Source organism: Elaeis guineensis, chromosome 1 (genome assembly GCF_000442705.2).
Source record: "Elaeis guineensis isolate ETL-2024a chromosome 1, EG11, whole genome shotgun sequence".
In the NCBI taxonomy this organism is placed as follows: domain Eukaryota; kingdom Viridiplantae; phylum Streptophyta; class Magnoliopsida; order Arecales; family Arecaceae; genus Elaeis; species Elaeis guineensis.
In genome coordinates, this window is record NC_025993.2 from 86047903 (window position 1) to 86072270 (window position 24368).

At 35.8% G+C, this 24368-nt stretch overlaps 1 protein-coding gene across 2 annotated transcripts; it reads right to left on the reverse strand.

Moving 5' to 3' along the window:
* Positions 1 to 208: 208 nt before the first annotated feature.
* Positions 209 to 24014, reverse strand: LOC105061506 (serine/threonine-protein kinase haspin homolog). 2 transcript variants are annotated; one of them, XM_019846106.3, is made up of 15 exons: positions 23897 to 24014; positions 23674 to 23806; positions 23502 to 23576; positions 23021 to 23117; positions 22278 to 22930; positions 21229 to 21352; positions 21035 to 21150; positions 20660 to 20771; positions 20407 to 20499; positions 20260 to 20321; positions 20027 to 20157; positions 1484 to 1554; positions 1348 to 1400; positions 919 to 985; positions 209 to 798 (listed from the first exon to the last, which is right to left on the reverse strand). In XM_019846106.3, exons 1-15 carry the CDS (start codon positions 23910 to 23912, stop codon positions 673 to 675), a joined length of 1929 nt encoding a protein of 642 aa, XP_019701665.1. In that variant the 5' UTR covers positions 23913 to 24014; the 3' UTR covers positions 209 to 672. The 2 variants fall into 2 exon arrangements, with proteins under 2 accessions (XP_019701665.1, XP_010943870.1); XM_010945568.4 differs by having other exon boundaries at positions 23502 to 23579.
* Positions 24015 to 24368: the final 354 nt, after the last annotated feature.

The following is a 24368-nucleotide window of genomic DNA, read 5'->3' on the forward strand; positions in this document are numbered from 1 at the left end:
GCAAAGAGTGCTCGAGCTTGAGAAGGGTTCTTTGTAGCAAAGTAAAGCAGGGTTCTTTGTAGTATGGATATGAAGCAGCTGTCCATACACCTGAAATGGCATTGATGCCGAAAGAATACAGAAAGACGAGCACCAAAATGAGGCAAGATGAATATCAAAGAGAGCAGTTGAGTACTGAAAATTTCCAAGCAGCTTTGGACAATATATGTTCAACAACATGATTTATAAAAAAAAGAAACACTTGTATCAATCTTAGTCACAGAATCAGTTTGTCATGATATTCAGGTGAATAGATTATACACATATGTGCTCATGCATATACCTTAATAATTTACAGGCACAAAACAGAAATTACTTGTAGCCGAAAATGCAATTCCAACTCTTGAATCCCTCAAAAAATCAAAGCTCTTGGAGAGATGCCCAGTGTTCAACTAACTCTCATCTTGATATGGTAACTGAGGAAAATTGCACTTTCAAGAGAAAACATAAACCTAATTTTGCTTCAGCTGCTCTTTGGAACCAGCCAAAGGATTAATCCAGTTGCCAACCTGCATCTTGAGGATAAATTCATGATTTTGTACCAACAGATTTACCATTCTAATTTTGTTCTTTATTCAAATCTGTTAGATCTCTCTCTCTCTCTCTCTTTCTCTCTCTCTCTCTTCTCTGAGCTCATAGCAAGTGATCAAATAATAAATCACTGAAGAAGGGATCAGAAAGAGAATCTTTAGCAGACTCATACGAGTTTAAACGCTTTTTGAATGATCGAAGTTCCCTCTCATCCTTTGCTGTTCTATTCTGGCAAAGACAAAATGCATGATAAGTAGTTAGAGTGTCTGCATATTGCAGGCTTCGCACTGCGAAGTTAGCTCATCCAAGAATCTTAAAAGTAAAAAAGTTAAGAAAATTCAAACTTACAAATGATTTCTTCGTCAATAAAATATCTACCAGATACATTAACCAAAGGACATTTGTCTTTGGGAAACTGCAAGATCAAATATTCATAATAAATAACATTAGACTCGTTTGCAGAAGAAAATGTAGTGAAAAGCCAAAAAAAAAAAAAAAAAGGAAGAAAACCTCTTGGGTCCAGGTGGTTAGATTATTTATTTTCCTCATAAGCATGCAGTCATATATCACATATCAATTGCATTTTTTCCCTATCATTTCTATTCTAGATGTTATCGAACTGAGGTGTCTATTAAACTAAAATCACCATAAGAAGAAAAATTAATGGTGAGCCTTGAGAAGACTGAAGGCCATATAAGATAATATGCTTCCTTGCAATTCAAATTGAGTGTATGCATTCTATAAGAAAAGTTGAGTGAGTATAAAGGTGAGCCTTACCTTCCCTCCCAACATTCTTCTGTTACTTCTTTCATTTTTCGATATGTTTCTGACTGCAAGCAGATAAGAATCAGTTAAGAGGATGGCAGACAAGGTCCAGAAATAATATAAGGTCGACGTATAATGCTAACGTGACCTGCTTATCTCCTTTCGGACCCTCAAAGAGACCAGGATCAGCAGATAAGTCAAGAAACAGTATAGCTTCCCCTGTTAAAAACATAAACAAAATTAATAATTCCCTAGACATTTTTAAAGTACATCAATAATCATAGGAGGAAATTCTGTGTAGGCATAATGTTGTACGATTGTTAATGGCACATTCCTATGTCTCCTCTTCACATGTTTAGCACAAAGCATTGACAGATAATTCAGATAGAAGGGAGGCGGAAGATGTACCTCTAGACCTTAAAAAGCTTCCTTTACAAATAATAATAATAATAATAATAATAATAATACAGGTTTACCCACAGAAAATAAATATTATGTCTAATTGATGGACATATTGCAACAAATCTTAACATGTCATTATATTGTAATGTTACTTGCATAATTTATGAAAAGGAAAGCTGTGTCTAAAGAGCATACAAGTTCTACAAGGCCCTTCAAATTCATTGTTGATTGTGGTCAATTCGATGAGGAAGTTTGTCAAATTTTAAGGTCTGGGTGCTACAAATGTTTTTAAGAACCCATTCAAGAAAAAATTTCATGTGATACCAAAATAGACTACTAAGTTGGCTCTTACGGCTTGGCAGTCCAAGTATTCATTTCCAAGGGGTTTATTGTGCTTTGCAACAACGTCCAGTGTCCACATATTCCGGATTAATGTTACTATATACTGCGAACACCACAAGTCTTGAAAATGTTCTCTGATCCAAACATTTACTGGTAATATATTCACTGCAAAGAAAAAGTCCTTACTGTCAACTTCTCATCATTATCATCCTCTTTTATTCCAAGATTCACAGAATTGGCTCTAGTTGTGTGTTTAGAAGCAAGCAGTTCTCTTGATCTGTTGCATCAAAGACTTCAACAATTCTCCTTGAATTCTGAAACATGCAAAAGCTTTTTCTTTTGCTCTTTTATCTTTGTATGTAAATAGAGTCGATCATTTCCCCGAACTCATTCAGCAGGTTTTTTTAGCCCTAGCATTGTACGTGTTCTGGGTCCCATCATAACATCACTTCCATTGATGGTATCTACCAGCATATTTGAATCATGTACTTCAAGACAAATCCAAGGCCTTCTGTGTTTTTTGGGCCTTCCATCACTTTTGAACCCTAAAAAATTCCCCTGCATATTTTCTATGAAATAATTTGGAGAACATAATTTGCATGACTTCAAGAAAAATTGCCCATAGGAAAGGTGTTGCTCCATGAATTGATTTTGATGATTACAACACATTTGAGGGGGTTACTAATAATTTTGGCTTGGAAAAAGATTTATTGTATTTCAGAGGCAAAATCGTAATTTTACCAAGTTCTAATTCGAAAGCCTCAAGAGCAAGAACAGAAGATTTGTGATCTATTGGAGGTAATTTCATACTTTTTGGATGGATATGTTGAGAGAAATTCAAGTTTAAAGAATTGGATCGACCCCCTTGGTCGACTTCTGTCAAAAGGGACTGAACGGCACGCCATTTCTGACTGGCACACCCAAAGGGGACGACCCCATGAGTCGACCTCTGTTACTGTGCAAGTCAAAGTTGCAGAACAGTCAGTTTCTGTTCTGTACCACAGAGGTCGACCCTATGAGTCAACCCTTGCGACGGAAAATTTCCGTAACGACTAGTTTTCAGCTTGTTTTGGTCGCATTTAATGTTCATTTAATGATCTCCAACGGCTCTATTTTCAGTCCAGATTTATCTCTAGTATCCATTGAAGATATAAAGGCACTTAAAGGGGGAAAAAAGCAAGAGATTCAAGAATTCATTTCAGTCCTAAGCAAAAAGACCTCTTCAAGCAGAAGAAACTTTCAATTCAAGTTCACCAACCCCTCTAGAGCTCATTCAAGTCTTCAACCACCTTGAGAAAAATCAGAAAAACTTCCTTCGTGTTGTGTAAAGTGTATTTAAAGTTTTATTTGCTCATTAAAGGAGCCAAATTTGTATTTTCATGTGATTAACTCACATACTTTGTTTTGTCTTGATCTTTAGTTTTGGAAGGGTTCCAAAACTTGGAAAGGTTGGTCCAAACCTTGAATCGGATTGTATTGGGTTGGCTTGTACCCGAAAAATAAGTGTTCTAGTTTGAGATAGCTAGAGTCGGAGGTACCGACATTGTATTCTTATTGAATACGGTTTAGTGGATTTGAATTCTCAAGTAGGAGCTTGGGGAGTGGATGTAGCTGCAAGGTTGGCACCAAACCACTATAAATCTTGATTGTTTGTGGTGTACTTACTTGCTCTATTCCTAAATTTATTTACTTTCTTGCATTCTTGCATCTTATTGCTATACCTTGCTTAAATCACTCACTACATATAACTTGTTTAGTATTACTTAATTCTGGTGGTTCTAAATTAACTTTAAAATTTCAAAAATCCAATTCACCTCCCTTCTTGAGTTGCATAGCTGGACAACAAGTGGTATCAGAGCTCGGTGCTCTAGCCCTTTTTTTTTTCTGATTTAACCATCAAAGAGCCAAAGATCTATAGCAACTCAAGTTGGTGCTTCACTAGCCGAGGGGCAGTCCACAAACCGACCTTCACTTTTCAATGGATCAAACTACACCTATTGGAAAGCTCGGATGAAAATCTTTATCCAAGCACTTGACTATGATATGTGGAGTATCATAGTTAATGGATCACACACACCCACTAAGATAATTGATAGTGTGAAATCAACTAAACCCGAAAGAGAATGGGATGAGGTTGACAAGAAAATGGCTCAACTCAATACCAAAGCCATGAATGTTCTATATTGTGCTTTAGATGCTAATGAATTTAATCGCATTTCAACATGCATGTCGGCTAAAAAAATATCGGATAGATTAGAAGTAATGCATGAAGGCACTAATCAAGTTAAGGAATCAAAAATTAACATGCTTGTGCACAAATATGAACTCTTTAAAATGGAGCACGAAGAATCAATAACTGAAATGTTTACTTATTTTACAGATATTATTGATGATCTAAAAAATCTTGGTAAGTCTTACTCTAACAGCGATCTTGTGAGAAAGATTCTTAGGTCTTTACCAAGGACGTGGGAGGCCAAAGTGACCGCAATCCAAGAAGCCAAAGATCTGAATGTTTTACCCTTGGAGAAGCTTCTAGGATCGCTAATGACACACGAGCTAAGCATGAAACAACATCAAGAAGAAGATATCAAGAAGAAGAGAACAATCACCCTCAAGTCCACTACTCAACTTGATGAGGAATCCGAAGAAACAAAAAATAAAGAGCAAGATGAAGAAATGACCCTCATCACTAGAAAGTTTAAAAGATTTTTGAAGAAAAGAAAACAAGAAATGAAGAAGAGGCCATCTATAAAAGGAGAGCATAGCAAAGAGAAGAATAAAGAGAAACCCCTTATTTGTTATGAATGTAAGAAGCCGGGGCATTTTAGGTCCGAATGTCCACAACTTAAGAAGGGCTCCAAGAAGTACAAGAAAAAAGCTATGGTGGCTACATGGAGTGATAGTGATGAGTCAAGCTCCGAAAAAGAAGAGTCTCATGAACAAGCCAACTTGTACCTTATAGCACATGAAAATGAGATAAATGCTGAAACTCCTAATGACTTTACTTTTGAAGAACTTGAAGAAGTATTTTATGATCTAGTTGATGATTTAAAGAAGTTAGAGGTAAAGAACAAAGAATTAAAATCAAAGAATCAATCTTTACTAAAAGAAAATAAGATTATTTCAAATGAAAAATCGGTCTTGACATAAGAAAATCAAAACTTAAAAAATGAAATTGCTAAGTTAAAACCTATAGTAGAAAAGTTCACTCTAAGTTCAAATAAACTTCAAATGATACTTGATAATCAAAAGACCATTTATGATAAAGCCGGTTTTGGCTACAACCCTTTAAAGAAACAAAAATTTCTTAAAAACATCTATGTGAACTCATCAAGCAACAAGTTTTCAAATACTACTTGCTTTAAATGTGGTAAACAAGGACACAAATCCTATACATGTTTCTCTAGCAAATCTGAAAATTCTAATGTGAAGAAAATATGGATTCCAAAAGAAACCATTGTAACTAACCAAAAAGGACCCCAAAAAAACTTGAGTACCTAAAGTCAAAACTTGATTTTTGTATGCAGGTGTGTCTTGCATCCCAAGGAACAAATCAAAAATAGTATCTTGATAGTGGGTGCTCAAGATATATGACCGGTGATGAATTCCAATTCATCACACTTGGTGCAAAAGATGAAAGGATGGTTAACTTTGGAGACAATGGCAAAGGAAAGATCATCGATATAGGTAACATTGGTATCACTCCCTCCAAGTATATTGAAAATATTTTATTAATAGATGGTTTGAAACATAATCTATTAAGCATTAGTCAATTTTGTGACAAAGGGTACAAAGTTATTTTTGAATCTTCATTATGCATAGTAACTAGTCCCAATGATGAAGGCATTAAATTTGTTGGGCATAGACATGGTAATGTTTATATGGTAGATTTGAATGATCTTTCCAAGATAAACATGTAATGCAAGGAATACCGTACCGGATTGAACTGCCCGGTACGGGGCGTGTCGAACCGTCTCGACGGAGAACCGAGACAGTTCCGGCATGCAAAACGACACATGCCGATGCCGGAGAAGAAAAAGAGAAAAAGAGAGAGAGAGGGAGGGAGGAAGAAAAAGAGAGAGGAATCCATCGGAGGGCAGTCGTGGCCGTCGGGCGGTGGAAAGGGCTCCCGCGGCTCCGCGCGGGGAACAGGGGCGATCTGCCCCTATTTCTTAGGATTTTTTTTAAAAAGCCTTTTCAAAGTGAAGTCGGCATGGGTTTTGTTGGCTTCACTTAAGTGAAGCCAGCAAGGATTTTGTTGACTTTACTTTGAAAAAGATTTTTTAAAAAAAAAGCCCCGAGAAACAGGGGCGGATCATCCCTGTTCCCCGTGCGGAGCCGCAGGAGCCCTTTCCACCGCCCGACGGTCACGACTGCCCTCCGACGGCCCCTCCGGCGGATTCCCCTCCCTTTTTTCTTCCTTCCTCCCTCTCTCTCTCTATTTCTCTCTCTTTCTCTCTTTTTCTTCCCCGATTCGTCCGTGTTTTCCTTCGTCAGTTTGCCTCGATTCGGAACGGAACAGAGACGTGCCGTACCGTACCGCCGACCGGCCGATCCGGCCACCGGTACCGATTCCGCCAGCCTTGATGTAATGTCTAGTAGCCTTGAATGCCAAAATTAATGAGACTAGTTAGCTTTGGCATCGTAGGTTTGCACATATTAGCATGCATTCACTTTTAAAACTTATTAAAAAAAAATTGATTATCGATTTACCTAAATTAAATTTTGAAAAGGATAAAATTTGTGATGCATGCCAACTGAATAAACAAACAAAAATCTCATTCAAATCTAAAAATATTGTTTCAACTTTTAGACCATTAGAACTACTAGATTAGGTGAAAAATGTTATGGCTTTGTAATTATTGATGATTTCTCTCGTTTTACATTGATTTTTTTTTTGGCACATAAGGATGAAACTTTTCATGTGTTCTCAAAATTTTATCGAAGAGTTACTAATGAAAAATATTTTTCAATTCAAAATATTCGAAGTGATCATGGAACCGAATTTGAAAATCAAGACTTTCAAAAATTTTATGATGAAAAAAGCATTGACCACAACTTTTCGGCACCTAGGACATCCCAACAAAATAGGATAGTAGAAAGAAAAAATAGAATCCTTGAAGAAATAGCCCGTACCATGCTATGTGAAAGCAACCTCCCAAGATACTTTTGGACGGAAGCAATTAACACGGCATGCTACATTTTAAACCGTGTTTTAATTAAACCAATTCTAAAGAAAACACCCTATGAGCTTTGGAAAGGAAGAAAATCAAACATTGTATTTTTTTCATATTTTTGGTTGCCGATGTTTTGTTTTGAACAATGGTAAAGAGAAATTAGAAAAATTTGATACAAAATCTTATGAAGCTATTTTTCTTGGTTACTCCTTTTCTAGCAAAGCTTTTAGAGTTTTCAACAAAAGAACTTTAGTAGTAGAGTTAATATATGTTGTTTTTGATAAAACTAATGATCTTCCTTCAAGGAAGAATAAAGGTATTGATGATGCAGATCCTCTTATAGAAAGAATGAAAGAGCTCATCCTAAAAGACTCAACCATTCAAAATGAAGAAGAACATGAAAACAAACAAGATGATGAAGGTGAAGAACAACAAGAACAATCTCAAAGTACAAATGATCTACCCAAAGAATGGAGGTATGATCACAATCACCCCAAAAAATTAATCATTGGTGATCCTATACATGGAGTAAGAACTCGTTCTTTACTTAGAGATGCATACAATCATTTTGCATTTATTTCTTATTTTGAACCTAAAACCATAGATGAAGCTAAAAAAGACTATAATTGGATCAATGCAATGCAAGAAGAACTTAATTAATTGGAAAGAAATAATGTATGGACTTTAATATCAAGACCTATAAATTATCCAGTAATTGGCACAAAATGTGTATATAGGAATAAATTGGATGAACATGAAAATGTAATTAAGAATAAAGCTAGATTGGTTGCAAAGGGTTATAATCAAGAAAAGAAAATTGATTTTGATAAAACCTTTGCATCTATTACTAGATTAGAAGCAATTAGACTTTTACTTGCATATGTATGCTTTATGAATTTTAAGTTATTCCAAATGGATGTCAAAAGTGCTTTTCTAAATGGTTATATTGTTAAAGAAGTATATGTAGAACAACCCCCTAATTTTGAAAATCATGCTTTTTCTAATTATGTTTTCAAATTAAACAAAGCTTTATATGGTTTAAAACAAGCACCTAGAGCTTGGTATGAAAGGTTAAGTAAATTCTTGCTTAATAATGAGTTTTCAAGAAGAAATATAGATACAATCCTTTTCATTAAAAGAAATCATGATGATATCTTACTTGTACAAATATACGTTGATAACATTATATTTGGGTTTACTAATGAAACTCTTTGTCAAGATTTTGCTAAGCTTATGCAGAGAGAGTTCGAGATGAACATGATGGGAGAACTTACATTCTTCCTCGGACTCCAAATCAAACAAACAAAGGAAGGGATCTCCATCATCCAAAGCAAGTACATAAGAGAACTACTCAAAAGATTTGAAATAGAGAGCTCCAAAGCAATTGGTACACCCATGAGCCCATCATGTAAGCTTGACAAGGATGAATGAGATAAAAATGTAGACTCAAAATTTTATAAAGGTATGATTGGTTCTTTATTGTATTTAACTGCTAGTAGACCAGATATTATGTTTAGTGTTTATCTATGTGCTTGCTTTCAATCAAATCCAAAAGAATCACACTTAAATGCAGTTAAAAGAATTCTTAAATATCTAAAAGGTACACAAACTCTAGGATTATGGTATTCTAAGGACTCATCAATTGACTTAATAGAATATTCAGATGTCAATTTTGCTGGATGTAAATTAGATAGAAAAAGTACCGGTGGAACTTGCTAATTTCTTGAAGTTAACTTAATCTCTTGGTTTAGCAAGAAACAAAATTCGGTGGCACTGTCTACGGCCGAGGCCGAATACATTGCAGTCGGAAGTTGTTGTGCTCAAAGCTTATGGATTAAGCAACAACTTGAGGACTTTGGCATCAAACTCAATGAAACTCCCATAAGATGTGATAACACTAGTGCTATTAATCTAACTAAAAATCTAATTCAGCACTCTAGATCAAAACATATTGAAATCAGATATCATTTCATAAGAGAACATGTCTAAAATAAAGATATAATTCTTGATTATGTACTGAAAAATAATTGGCTGATATCTTTACCAAGACCTTAAGTGAAGATAGATTTTGTGAAATTAGGAGAGAATTAGGAATCCTTGATCCTTCAGCTTGAATATCTTTCTGATTCCAATTTTAATTTGCCAAAAAATCATTGAACCAATTTATTTTTGAGCTAAATTCACATCTCTCTTTTCTTAAAAGCTCAAAACTATCCTTCATATAATCAATCTCTCAAATAGACACCCTTCCTTCAAGTTTCAAGCTTTTTCGAAATTTTTCCATCATTTTTTTAATTTTTTCTTGCCATGAGTCGACCCCCAGGGTCGACCCTAGGATAAACTTGTAATTTTTTATTAAAATCCATCGGGCTCTGTTTTATTGGGATTTCTCCGATTGCAAAGAGCCGACCCCTTTGCCGTTCGTCTTCCCCATTCCACTGAACAAGATCACCTCCCTCTCCACTCTCATCTCAAAATCTCTCTTTCCACTGGATTTTCCCCTTTAAATCGCCCCTTTAGGATTTAAATATCTCTTCTCTTTCTTCTTCGTTTGGGCGGTTCGAGCTTACCCTAGCTTCAAACCCTCTTTTCCAAACCGACTGTCTATCTCCCCAAAATCTTTGCTTTTCCTTAAAATCCCTTCCACTCTACCCCTCATCAAATCTTCCAGGCTGTTTGCAAGTCTCTCCTGTCCAAAATGGCTCCCAAATCAAAGCTACCGCAGAGAAAAAAATCTGTTCGAGGATTAGAGGAAGATGTGCGCAGAAAAAGAATGGCTGCCGAGCCTTCTTCTGCTCCAACTCCAGTTCCAGATCCGGCTCCAGCTTCTTCACAGTCCCCACTCAGTCCAAACAAGGTACCTCTCTCCAATCGAAAAGTAGAACCCGGGAAGAATATAGACTTTAAGTTTTTTGAAAAAAAAGAATTCTCTATTGGATCAAAGATTAAAAATCAAGGATGGGAGTTTTACTATTTATTAAAAAAAAAATACTTATGTTGATTTGGTCAAAGAATTCTACTTAAATTGAGTTACTGCAATGAAACAGTAAAATCTTTAGTGAAAGAGGTTAACATTGTTCTTGATCCATTGCACTTGGGACAAATTTTACACTTGCCTGGTGAAGGCTATACTCATATGGAGCTCCCAATCAAAGAAGAATGATTAAGTGCTATCTTAGAGAGGACATTTACTGGAAACTTGAATAAATTAGAAGCAAAAATTCTTTCGGTCGAGATGAGGCTTTTACATCACATGGTAACCAAACTGTTTGTTCCTAGGAGTGGCAGACATGACCTCTTATCTGGTAAGGACATATGCATCATGTACCATGTGATCACCGAGACCCCCCTGAACCTTCCTACTCTGATGTTTGAGGCCATGAGAGAAACTCTAAATAGGTCTAAGGCTCACCTGCCTTATGGTATGGCACTCACCCTGGTCTTTAGGAGGTTCGGAGTTTGTTTTGAGGGGGAGGCAGACACCAAGTTATCACACTCTGACACCATCAACCGTCACACACTGCACCGCATGGGTTTCTCAAAGACTGATGGCGGTTGGTCGAAGGGTGTTGAGGAGAGAGCAGAAGAGGAAGGACCGTCTTCACCTCTTCATAATCACAGAGCATCTACTGATATTCAGTTCGTGTCTGATCACGAGGCTGGTCCCTCAAAGTCAGTGAGGAGGGATGCTTCTATACCACAGTCAGGGAGCAGAGTAGATCTTTTAGAGATCAGACTTGCAGACGATCAGATTGAGTTGATGTCCCAACGTGTTGCTTCTATTTTATCTCAGCAGTTTGCCACCTCAGGCTTTGCTCAGAGGATAACATCTCAGGCTATTTCAGATCAGATCTTGATCCCTCATATCTCTACTGTCTTTCAGATGCTTACAGCTCAGTCCGTACGACTTGAGGAGCTTGAGGGATGTGTTCTGAGACTGACGGGCAAAATTCTAGATTTGCAGAGGCAGGTATTAGCATTAGCTCATCTCCAGCCGCATGAGGACATCATGGAGGTCTCCTACCTGTTTGTAGAGGCAGCTAGGCTTCGAGGCATTTTGCAGAGTGGATTTGATTTTTTGAGGAGAGAGATCAAGGGCTCCAATGAGACTGTCTCTACTCAGATTGGTGCCTTGATGCAGTCCATGACGAGAGCTTTGGAACAATTGGACACCATCAGACTTTCTCTCCTAGCACAGTCCATAGCTTCCCAGGCTCCAGGATCTTCTCGCCTTTCTGCTCGTGCCGATACTTCTACCCGTGGCCGAGGCAGACGAGATCAAGAACATGCCCGTGGCTTTGATCCTGAGTCTCCTCATCATATCTCTGACTCTTCTGATGTCTCTAGCCATGTCATCTATTAGATCTAGCATAGTTAGTCTTTTATGTCTAGGTTCTAGCTTATGGCCTTTGTAATTGTTGGCTGATTGACTCATGGATAGTTATTTTTTTTATTTTTTTTTGTTATCCATAATTTTTGTATGGCCTATATACTTTGACTTGACTCGTATGTATTGTGACACATATGTCATATTTTAGATATATATATATATATATATATATGCTTTTATCTTATATGAATGTCTTTGGATTGATTTTTTTTATTATTATGAATGGTCTCAATTGAAATGTCTTAATTCTATGATATGAAGAATGCCTCCTATATGTGCGATGTAATATTATGAATGGCAATATTTTCTATATGAGCAAATTGAAATGTCCTTTATGATTACTATAGTGAAGGAGAGTCTCTTTCATTTTTTTTTTCTTAAAAAGTGGGAGTAATGATCTTAATTGATGTTATCAAAAAAGAAAAGTAGAGAAATAAAATCGAGCAATAAGCAAAATTGTCTAAAATAGAGCAATAAGCAAAATTGTCAAAGCAAATTTGTCAAAAGAAAATAATCTTATAAAATTGAGCAATAAACAAATGTGTCCAAAAAAATAATCTTATAAGCAATTTTCAAACTAATCTTCAAACTACTCATGATGCATTTTATTCAAATAATTGACTATAATATTTAAGTGATGCATCTTCATAAATTTAAAATTTTTAATCAATACTTTATATATGTTATATTTTGCTTTTGCTCAAGTATTTTGTCATCATCAAAAAGGGAGAGATTATTGCTCCATGAATTGATTTTGATGATTACAACATATTTGAGGGGGTTACTAATGATTTTGGCTTGGAAAAAGATTTATTGTATTTGAAGGGCAAAATCGTAATTTTATCAAGTTCTGATACGAAAACCTCAAGAGCAAGAACAGAAGATTTGTGATCTATTGGAGGCAATTTCATACTTTTTGGATGGATATGTTGAAAAAAATTCAAGTTTAAAAAATTGGGTCGACCCCCTTGGTCGACTCCAGTCAAAAGGGGCTGAACAGCATGCCATTTCTGACTGGCACACCCAAAGAGGACGACCCCATGAGTCGACCTCGGTTGCTGTGCAAGCCAAAGTTGCAGAACAGTCAGTTTCTGTTCTGAACCACAGAGGTCGACCCTATGAGTCGACCCCTGCGACGAAAAATTTTCGTAACGGCTAGTTTTCAGCTCGTTTTGACCGCATTTAATGTTCATTTAATGATCTCCAATAGCTCTATTTTTAGCCCAGATTTATCTCTAGCATCCATTGAAAATATAAAGGCATTTAAAGGAGAAAAAAAGCAAGAGATTCAAGCATTCATTTCAACCCTAAGCAAAAAGACCTCTTCAAGTAAAAGAAGCTTTCAATTCAAGTTCACCAACCCCTCTAGAGCTCATTCAAGTCTTCAACTGCCTTGAGGAAAATCAGAAAAGCTTCCTTCATGTTGTGTAAAGTGTATTTAAAATTTTATTTGCTCATTAAAAGAACTAAATTTGTATTTTCGTGTGATTAACTCACATACTCTGTTTTGTCTTGATTTTTAATTTTGGAAGGATTCCAAAACTTGGAAAGGTTGATCTGAACCTTGAATCGGATTGTATTGGGTTGGCTTGTACCCGAAAAATAAGTGTTTTAGCTTGAGATAGCTAGAGTCAGAGATACCGACGTTGTATTCTTGTTGAATACGGTTTAGTGGATTTGAATTCCCAAGTAGGAGCTTGGAAAGTGGATGTAGGTGCAAGGTTGGCACCAAACCACTATAAATCTTGATTGTTTGTGGTGTGCTTACTTGCTCTCTTCCTAAATTTATTTACTTTCTTGCATTCTTGCATCTTATTGCTACACCTTGCTTAAATCACTCACTACATATAACTTGCTTAGTATTACTTAATCCTGGTAGTTCTAAATTAACTTTAAAATTTTAAAAACTCAATTCACCCCCCCCCCTCTTGGGTTGCATAACTGGGCAACAAAAGGCAATAAGTATATTTCTTGAACAATTTTCATGCACCATTTTTTTAATGCAAACATTATGCCAAAAAAAAAAAGATTGTCATACAACTGAGGATGGACTATACGTTCATTTTGGTGTCTATATTGCCATATGAAAAGTTCTAGAAGAAACCACCTAAGTAGACATGATGCTTATCTGGCCATTTAGCTTATCTTAATATTTAAAACCCTATCTAGCTGCATGAGAGCTTCCTTCCCCTTCTCCCTTATAATATGTTCCTTTGCTCCACCCTTCTATGACTCCTATCTTTCCTCCCTTCTATCCTTTGCACTCAAAAAAAGAAAAAGAAAAGAAAGAAAAGAAATGTTAAAACCCTTTGTGATACAAATTCTGGTAGAAGGTAGGCCTTTACATCTTCTCTGGTTATAATGATCAACTTAAAGCTGAAATATTTCTCCTTAAAGCACTTAAGGCCTAAGCAATCTTAATTTGCACCAGGCAACATTTTATGAGATTACCTTGACCCCAAGTCAGTCACGTTGGCCTTAGTAATATTATTTATGCATTTTCTCCTCAATAGTTATTTAATTTTCCATCTTCATCTAATTACAACAATTTTTACCTTTTCATTTCCCTCAACAATTTTTACATTATTTGTAAACTTATTTTTTGTTAGCTTTATTAAGTTTCCAATTTGCCAATTTTGGAGGGCTCAATGCTTTCGACTTGAGTTTCAAAATAAGATTGCAAATGAAAAAGACTATAAGCCAAATGATGCAATTTGACTCAGGTTGTTGAGCAAGGTATATTGAAAATTTTAGGCATTTTTGACTCAATCTGGATAATATGCACACTTATTTTAGAGTTATGGTGTTAGTTGCCAGAATTGGAGCAGGTGGTGGGAGTGGGTGTGGTGAAGCAGATGTTTTCTAAAACACTGGAAGTAAAGAAGTGCTTGGGAAGCGGATGTAGGTTCAAGTTTCTAGAAAGATTTTGAAGAGGCATTAGACTAGGTAGAAGACTTGTTACTAAGGTTTTGGTAAGGAAAGTGGAACAATAAATATACAAAAAATAAATGAAGCATACATTACATAATTTTAAATCATATTCCATTGCTCGATTCTTTTGATTATTTTATATCATATTCCATTGCTTGAGTCTTTTGATTAATGGTAGCGGTATATATGGGGTAAAAGACCAAATGGATAAAGAAATATAAATTCTTAGAAAACCAATGAAAATTTTAAACAAAACATTTAATAGTTTGATAAAAATATAACCATTCATAGAAGTAAAATGCATGTATAAAACAACATATTGATGTACCAATATTTTGATTACCATTATATCAACTACCAAGCAAGGTTGATATCTAGGTTTGGGGGCATACCAATGTTAGCTGGGTATGTTATGCACCATATGCAGAGATATAGGTGTGCTTAAGGCATCTTAGCCTCCGAAATTTGGTTTTTTGTTTCTTACCTTGTTTTCTTGCCTTAATACAATGTTTTTGCAAAAAAAATAAGGATTCAGAATTGATTTTGAAGTCCAGTAATCCTGGTTTTCCATGTTTTGGTAATCAGTGAATGTAAAGGACCTGATTTTGAAATTTGTTGTAGTTTTCTTTCATCTAGTCACATATGTAGACTTATAAGATAAAATTCTTAAAATTGCTTGGTTGCTAATATGGGGACCATATGATGAGGAGGGAAAGGTTGTGAACTTCAAATATTATACTAATGAAGAAAATTTCTCTACCATATTTTATAATTTCTTTTGGAAACAATCCCTCTGGTCATTATATGATAATTTGCTTTTTAGATATGCAAGCAATAGAACAAAAATTATCATGATGTAGTATGACTATATGCACCAAAATTTGTTCTACTATGACTATATGCACCAAGATTTGTTCTACCCTGCTCTTTGCCTCTACAGGCCAAATAAAAACATATGTGAATGCCCACTTTATTTTTGTTTCATGTTTGAATGCACATGAAACTGCTAACTACCTGCCTAAAAGAACCAGCCTGAAAAATGTAATGTATTATCATCCCCTTTATTGCATAGTGAGAAGAGATGCAATACATGGATGGATGCGTTTTGTTGGGAAAAAGGATGAATTGAGATTTTTCAGTGCATAACTTCAATCTAGATTAAGTTTCAAGGGAATGGATCCCACCAATCTCTCTATCATCCAAAGTCCACAAATGTACGCCCAAGACATCCTAATTTGCATAGTTTAAATTAAGGAATATATGACATGGTAAATCAACACATGGGGTGTGTGTACATGTGCACACATTACAAAGCTATATCAATTATATAAGGCTCTTAATTCTCACCTAGTTTGAAATTATATCGCAATATCCTACACTTAGATTCAAATTTAACAATGCTTGTTAAAGTTAGATCTAAATTTGCTTAAAGGCTAGATAGTAGATGCAATTCCATGGGTCAACAATATTACTTGAGCATTACTTTCTTAAATATTATTTGTAAGTTCATGTTTCAATAATAATCATAAGAAGGTTGTGCTGCAGCAAATGCTCTTGGGTATCATATTGTGCATCTCTAGCAATGCTCTTTTCTTGAATGTGGGCATCAAGATAACCATACTTGTCCTTTATATGGCACCACTCAAGCCCTCAGACCAATGAAAAGTGATATTTGCTAGGAAATAATGCATACATGAAGGATAGATGTTTCCCATTTAGTTATGAAACAATGCATAGGTGAAATGTAGATCCGCTGCCCATATGCAAAATCTTATGTGTAATGTAACCATAAATCCAAAGGATAACTTGATCTCACCACAAATGGCTTACCAAATACAATTTGACAAACATCCATAATGAAACTGCATCATGGGCTAAGTAAATTAAATAATAAGCATTGAGGGCAAGGTTTTAAATACAGGAGCTAAGGTTACCAATGTCAGTTTCTTTTTAAGTTGTGTTGTCATGGTGTTGCTTTTTAATGTTGTGATAGGAAGATAGACTCCAACAATCTATTTAACCTATTAAAATGGGTAAGGCATAGGGTTGAGATGAATTGGATCTATATTTTTTTGCAACATGAATGCTATTACTGAAAAATATAAAGACATAGGAATGAGAACAAAAGAACCAAGAGCTATTGATTTTCTTTGCTTCTGATTTTGGAATATAAGAATCTTCATCCATGAGATATGAAATACAGCATGATTTGTTGCAACTATGCATAGCCTTTTTTTGTCCTATAAACTAAAGTGCATTTTCAATTTTTTCATTATATGTAGTTTTGCACATATGCCATATTTGATTTAGTCAACATAGGAATTGCATATTGGACAAAGAAAAGACTGCCTTATGCTTGAACTGGATTTAACTCCAGTTAAAAGCTCTCAGGACCAAGCAACTATAATTTCATCGTGACCCATTCAAAATGTGCACTTGGTTGAGTGCTTATGGATGGGGCAAACTCATTTTGCACCCCTATTTAATAATTGACTTGAATCTGTCTAGTAAGAAATTTCTCCCCCCCCCCCTCCCCCCCCCCCCGAACTGCTTAATCCACCTGCATGCAATAATAACGAGAAGAATAATGGCAAAAGGAAGTGAATGTTAGGAAAAAGTTGTGCATTTTTGTGAAAGCAGGTGACCATTATTGGATGCACGAGAGAAAGGAATAATGATCAAGGAATTTACAAAAGGAATTAGCCCTCCTCTTCTACAATTTTTGAGAATTGAAGTGTTGATTCATAATGTCTAGCACTATGGAATATCTACAATAATTCATAACTGTAGGCATGATATGGGTGGATATCCTAAAGTGACCCATCTTCATCCTTGTGAATGTGACATAATACAGGTCATCACAAGACATGTGGGCAGACTACCAGGGTATTTTTTATGACAAATAATCATTTTGGTGGGTTTGCATTCTCATTTTTCCTATCCTAAATCCATCTCATTGTCTTCAAGTGAAGAAAATATTATATGTCTTAAAAGTGGAAATACATTTGATGGAGGATTCTCCAAGATTTAAATTATTGAGAATGGGTTTGGAATTGAAAATAAATTCAAACTTAAAATGCAAACTTTTGATTTCACCTTAAAATTAATAGTTGGTATTGAATAAATACAAATTGATGAAATGACAAGTGGACTGTTGGTCTTTTAATTGAAGAGGAGTTTCATTGAAATCAATCTCCCATAAAAAAATTCCATTTAAAGTTCTTTTCTTTTCATTTTAGTACAAAAATTATTGTTTCGATAGAAGCTCTACTCAAAGCGCAATACATTTTTTGCTTCAGCAATAAATTATTTTGACAAATTTACTTAAAACTTTTTGAGATAAAAGGAAATGTTTGTCGATCTCAATCATGAAACAAAAGTGGCAAACAGTGTGACATAGTTTTGAACTGAACTTAAGCTTCATGTCTTTGCCCTTTGCTTACTTCAATACTGTGTTAGTTGATGCCAGTTTTGGTTTAGATTTGTTTTGAGTATGTAATGCAGGTGACAATAATGATCTAACTTTTTCAGCAACATGAATTTTCATTTTTTAAGTGCAAATTTGTTTTAAAAGTTCCATGATTTGTGTTATCTCTAGTGTGACTCTAGGCCATTCCTTTGTGTATTGATGCATGCAGGCACTCAGATATATAAAACCATCACAAGAAACAAAGTATGACGCTCTGTGTCTGACTCTATTGGTCATAGTTCCTTGCTGTTGTGGCCGGTGCTTGTTTACACGCGTGGTGCAACAACCAAGAAGGAGTCACATGCATTAGAGCTCGGTTGGATAGCTGATACCTGCCCAGGGGTTGCCCAATGGCGAGTGTAGCAAAGGTCACCTCCCATCCCATGAGGGGGCATACGTCATAAGGGGGGCAACCGCTATAGCGGTATTGAAATTGTGATATTGGCTCAATCAAGTGCAGTTTGATTCACCATAAAAAGAAAGAATAAAGAAGAAAAGCGGTTTGACTGTCTCAACAGGGGCAATCTGGTTCAAGACATTTTCATGGTCTTTCCTATAAAGGCAAGAGAATGAGTCATCAATAGATGAAATGGTACATATATATATTCTACCATTTCAACCTCTTGTTAGGTTGACCATGATATATGATGTTTCAACATGATACGTATGTTGGTTTGGTTGTTAATGCAAAGACTTAGCTACTTTGGGACTGACTATTGAATATTTTTAACCCCCTACAGTTTTATACTACTAGTGGAGATTTAAAATATTCTCATATTCCAGATATCAGGGAAAAAAAAAGGAAAGAAAATGGTGTTACCAGGAAATTTTGGTTTTCTCAAACCACAGCAAGAGCTCAATATGCTTATTGTTTTTTCCATGTTTATATGAGAACTTGACGACCACCAAATGTCCTACAATTGCATCTATGTGAACACACCAGAGATTGATTATTCCTTTTATTCAAATTTCAATAAAATATAGATGACCTTGAGACAAGCTAGGTACTGATGTCTTCACCTAATAGCTACTATGAATCAGTTGTAACTATATACATGACAAGGTTTTATCTTAATCCAAATTTATCAAGCTTGAATTTCTATATGAAGCCCATTTTGGTTTGCCTAAGCACGGTTGTCAAAAACAAAAGGTACCCTTAAGGCAACACAATTCCTATATTGCCTAAGGCACCAGGCTGAAAAAAGTGCTCATCTAAAAGAAATCAACATGCTAATTTAAAAAGAAAGGTCAATAAATATATTTAAAATAAATAATATGAATTTGAAAATAATAAAAGCATTATCCAAATAGTTATTCAAGTTTCAATATTAAAAATCATAAGTGCCCTGTACACTAGATATGGCATTTCACATCTTTCAGAATATCATACCAAAATACCACTTCCCAAAAGATGTTTGACATTTCTAAACACAACATCATACAAAAATTAAAGCCATTTAACATCCTAGAATAGCCCTTTATTTATAAGTACTTCAATAGAACAAAAAACCTCAAACTAAAGCTAATGAAGCTCTTAAAGAATGAGCAAAAAAGGGATAGGAAGAATAGTGTTGGACAGTGGGGAGGTGCTCACCCAAATGCCATCCTCACTGTCCTAGGTGCTAGCCAAGGTGTCACCTCAATAAACTCACCTCACTTTGGGACTATCGAGGTGCTTAGGGTCTTCCTCACGTTGCCTAAGGGACCAGGAGAGCACCTAGAGCACCCTTGGCAACACAGAGACTGAAAATAAAATTATTGCTACTGTTGAAAAATTCCACTAATAAGCAGCCATTTCATATGATTTCATTCAACATTTTAGATGCATCTTTGCTCTCAGATAAACTGATGGTAGGAACTTAGTCTCTAATTAGAAACTGACATGTAATGATTGCATGAAACCATGCACAGTGCAAACTATAGCTACTAAGCTCAAAAATACAATATTTTTGCATGCAACGGTTGAGGGAGAAAATTCACCAGTGTTGATCCGAGAAAGTGTAAAATCAATAATTGATGCTGTTAATCCAAATGTCTTAGCACTAATTTTCTTCCCTTGAAGAGTGAAATTCATGCTTGTAACTTCATTGCGAGTTAAAAGAATGTTGCCCCTGAAAAATTATTTTAAATTTACAATGAGCAAAAAAATAAAGAGCAAATTGATAATTGAAAAACAAATTTTAGAACTAAATAATATGGAGCCACAGATAGACCAGTGCAAGTCTCGATGTTCAAATTCACATGCAGTTTCTGCCACAGCCAATGCAGCTGTTACCTGCAACAACCAAAAGGAAACTAGTAAATCCAGATAGGTTATCAGTTACAAGATACCCTGATGAAGAAAATCTTTGGCAACTTACTTGCACCAATAAACCTCGAGCCTCATCAAAATTTAAGAGCACAAAACTTTCAAGATCCCTACCACCATCAGCAAGTACAAAAACGATATAACACTGAAACAGATTTTAATCTTGTTAATTAAGCAGCAAATATATAAATACATGCAAGTGTTGATACGATACATAAAGACAAAAAGGGATTCGACTATGCTAGCTACTGTTACATTGAGACACTACTGTTTTCTATGATCTATATTACTCAGAAAATGAAAACCTGTTCCTCTGAAAATTCCTTGGGATGATCATTTTCAGAACCATGCTTTGCATCCCAGTTTTCCCACGCACTAACTAAGCCAGCATCATAGGCGCCTTGGCAAACACGACAGCTGAAGGGAAAAAATAATGCTATCACTACCATTATTACTAGCACCAAAAACAAGAATATGAACTGATAAATGCAATTGCAAAACAAAGTTCTGATGAATAAAATGATGTCAGTTATTTTTATTTGGCTGTCAATTCTATTACTTATAAAGGCATATAAAATAACAGTGAAAATCCCATCGTATTGACTACTATTGACCCAAGAATACATAAATCAACTAATTGCATGCTAGCAGTTCTTGAAAAATATATGTTAGAGACATACTCTTTCGTTTCTATGAAGCCTGTGCATGCATTCTTGCAGTTAGCTTCTCCCTGTTGCCCCCTTAAACTATTCAGAGTAAGTGAAAGCAAGACTTCCTCAAGCACTTCTTCAGATTTCTATTATGATAACATAAAATTAGTAAACAATGTAAAAATTGATGGGCATATATTAATTAGGGGATGTACTCTACAAACCTTCTGAACTTCTCCATTCACTAGTAAATCTCCATCAATGGGAACTATTTTGCATACAGTTTCACCAGCTTTAAAGGCCTCTCCATATGTACCTTCACCAATCTTGACAATACTACTTGGGTCACTGTTTTAAAACAAGTTCAAAATTTACAGTAAATCATGGGTGAGATGATCTGTTTACAGAAAGAATAAACTCCACTCAACTAAGCCTTAACACCAAACTAGTTGGGTCCAGCTACATGAATCCTTTTCCTCCATTCCGCTCTATTTACAAAAAGAATAAAATGATAAAAAATAAAGTCCCGATCAATGTGATAATAGTTCCAGCAACAAATACTAAATCTTGTAATGATTGCCACCAACGAAAATCTCAGATTGAAAAATCCATCTTATACCAAGATAATATGCTTGCAGTTGTGCATCTACGTACCCATGGTTATTATCAGGGTGGTGATGTATGATTTCAGAATTTCATTGCACTAAGCAAGAGACATCTCAAAATACTAATGATGCTGATTTAGAATGCAGTCTAGGCAGTTTCATGTGCAACCCTACATGCAGATGCAGTCTGGTGGCAGCACTGAACTGGTGTTGCATTGCATCACGAAACACTGAGAGTTTACATAGGCCCAAGCAACTTGTATGTGCAGCCTGAGTTCATATGTATTGTATGATGATTGCTTTTGTCTTGTAAGTGACTTTGAATGAATTTGGTATGTGTTTTTAAAGATCAGTAGTTTACTTACTATATGTCTGTTTAAAAGATGGTTACTATATAGTTAGTTATAGGTAATGAATGCCTGTCTCTTGTTTTTTGATTGACCACCATTTGGTAATCCTATATTTTCTTTGCTGCATTAGCATATCTGAAATTTGAGCATGCTTTTTAAAAGAATTTGTCTTTCTTTTAATTAATATGTCATATTATACCAACCAATTTGTTGATATTTTAAAAAACATGACTTGAAATAATTTGATATTAAAAAATACCAACATGTTTTGAAACAGAATAAGATATTTGTAACTGAATATAAGATGGTAGAACCAACCAATATGTCGAGAAGACTTCTGATAACCTTACTGGAGCAGACTGCTGGCAAATCATTAGAAGTTGGGTGAATGCACTCAAACAATCACCACCCAATGACGTCAAGCGTGAAGCTGCTTGATCCTTCTTTATTGCTCCTTCTAACTCTTCACCTACATCACCTTCCCTCCTAGCTTCCACATCTTCACTAATTTCACTCAAAATTCCTTCATCTTTTATGTGAAGCGCATCAAAAGATGTGAGGATGCTATTCTCATTTAAGTCTGACCTCAAACTGTTATCTGCAGGCTGTGAAGTAATGCTTCTCAGATAAGAAGTAAAATTCACAGGGATCCTTGACCATGAAGCCCTTTCTGGGGTTTTTTCGATTGAAGCATTGGAACTACTGCAACTGCTTTGCCACGAGGGAATTAATGGTGTTTCTATAATCTTAAACAGTGGCTTGGAGGACCCATATCTAGAAGCAAGCTTGGAGATTCTCCATCTCTCCAAAATTGCTGGTAAATCATGCACAACAATGTCCTGTTTTGTGCCCATGACCCAAGTGCCAAAGTGCTTGGGAGAAGGGCTCTCCTCCAACAGCTCAAATGAGTCAACTTCTTGGAAGTAGGCCTTCTCCTTTGTGAAATCTGGAGGCTCCTGCCCAGCCTTCTTCTGTAAAACAGGCCACAAAAACAAACTAAAATATGTTAACATCCCCACCAATCCAAACTTAAAAGCATAGTTTGGTAATCGAAGTCATACTGCACGTTGACCCTGCTTCGGTATCCTTGGTGCTCCTTTCTGTTTAGGTTGGTGCCTAAGATTCACCCCAGCAGCAACAACAATACTTTCCCTTCCTCTGTTGATAGAATAATGGATGAACACGAATCTCTTAATCGAAACCATGTTAAAAGTAAAATCATATTTATACAAAATCCAACAATGTAGACATGATTCAAAAATAGTAAACTAAAGCTACTAACTTCCCAATCAAAAACCCTCAAAGACCAATACAAACGTCTATTCAAGCACTGTTAAAGGCAAAAGGCACCATTTTGAAGTAATCATTTTACAACCTAAGAAGAAAACTGAAATTAAAGGTACTACTTCCAAATCAGATATCTTAAAGATCATTAAGAGCCCTCAATTCAAGCATAGATAAAAGCAAAAGGCACCACTTTTACTAGTAATTTAGCATATGAAGTTAATATAAATGACAAAAAGATGGTATTTTGAGGCAGACCTGATGGAAAGGGAACGGTTCCAGCTAGTCCTCTTGCTCGGCCCAAAGCTCATTCGGTTCTCCTTACTTGATCGGCTTCTTTAGGTGAAACATAAACCAAAAATGCGAAAATTAGCACTAAGATAGGAAATCCCATACAAGCCAGTGAGATCGGAGATCAATTTGCGCTTACATCTGTACATCTCTAGAGTCCGTGGGTTCTGCTCTTCTTCTCCCATAGACCACGGAGATTTGAGTCTTAGGTTGTGGCTGTTGCTGTTCTTCTTCGTGGGATGTGATCTCCGCCCAGAGATCGCTTCCGGTGCCTGGAGAGACGGGAGATTAAGGTGGAAAATGGGGAAGATTTCGGGGAATAAAGGAGATCAAGAGGGAGAAATTAGGGTTTCCGTTGCTACCTCTCCGAGAAGCCATCACGAGAAAGAGGAGGGTAGACAGAGCGAGACGAGAAGAAAAGAGGGGGATCTAAAGAACCCTCGGGGCGAGAGAGAGAGAGAGAGAGAGTTTTTGAAAGTGGTTTCCCTCTAACGTCTACATCGGCCATTGGGCCTAAAAATGCACAGCCCAAATGCAATGCCAGCCACTAGTGGACCGGGAACAATCCAAAGTTTCACTTTAATTTGTATGACCTAGAAATTATGTAACTAGATAGGTAGCATTACCTATCAAATAGTATACTATTTAATTTTATTTTGATAATATAGTATTATCTATTTTTATGTATTTTATGTAAAATTTTAATTAATTTATTAAATAGATTTATCTTCTTTATATATGAAGAAAACTCTAGAATGGGCAATGTTGAAGTGATACTCCTAATTAGTGAAGCTTCTAACTACTTTATTTACCAAGATAGAGACAAAGAGAGGA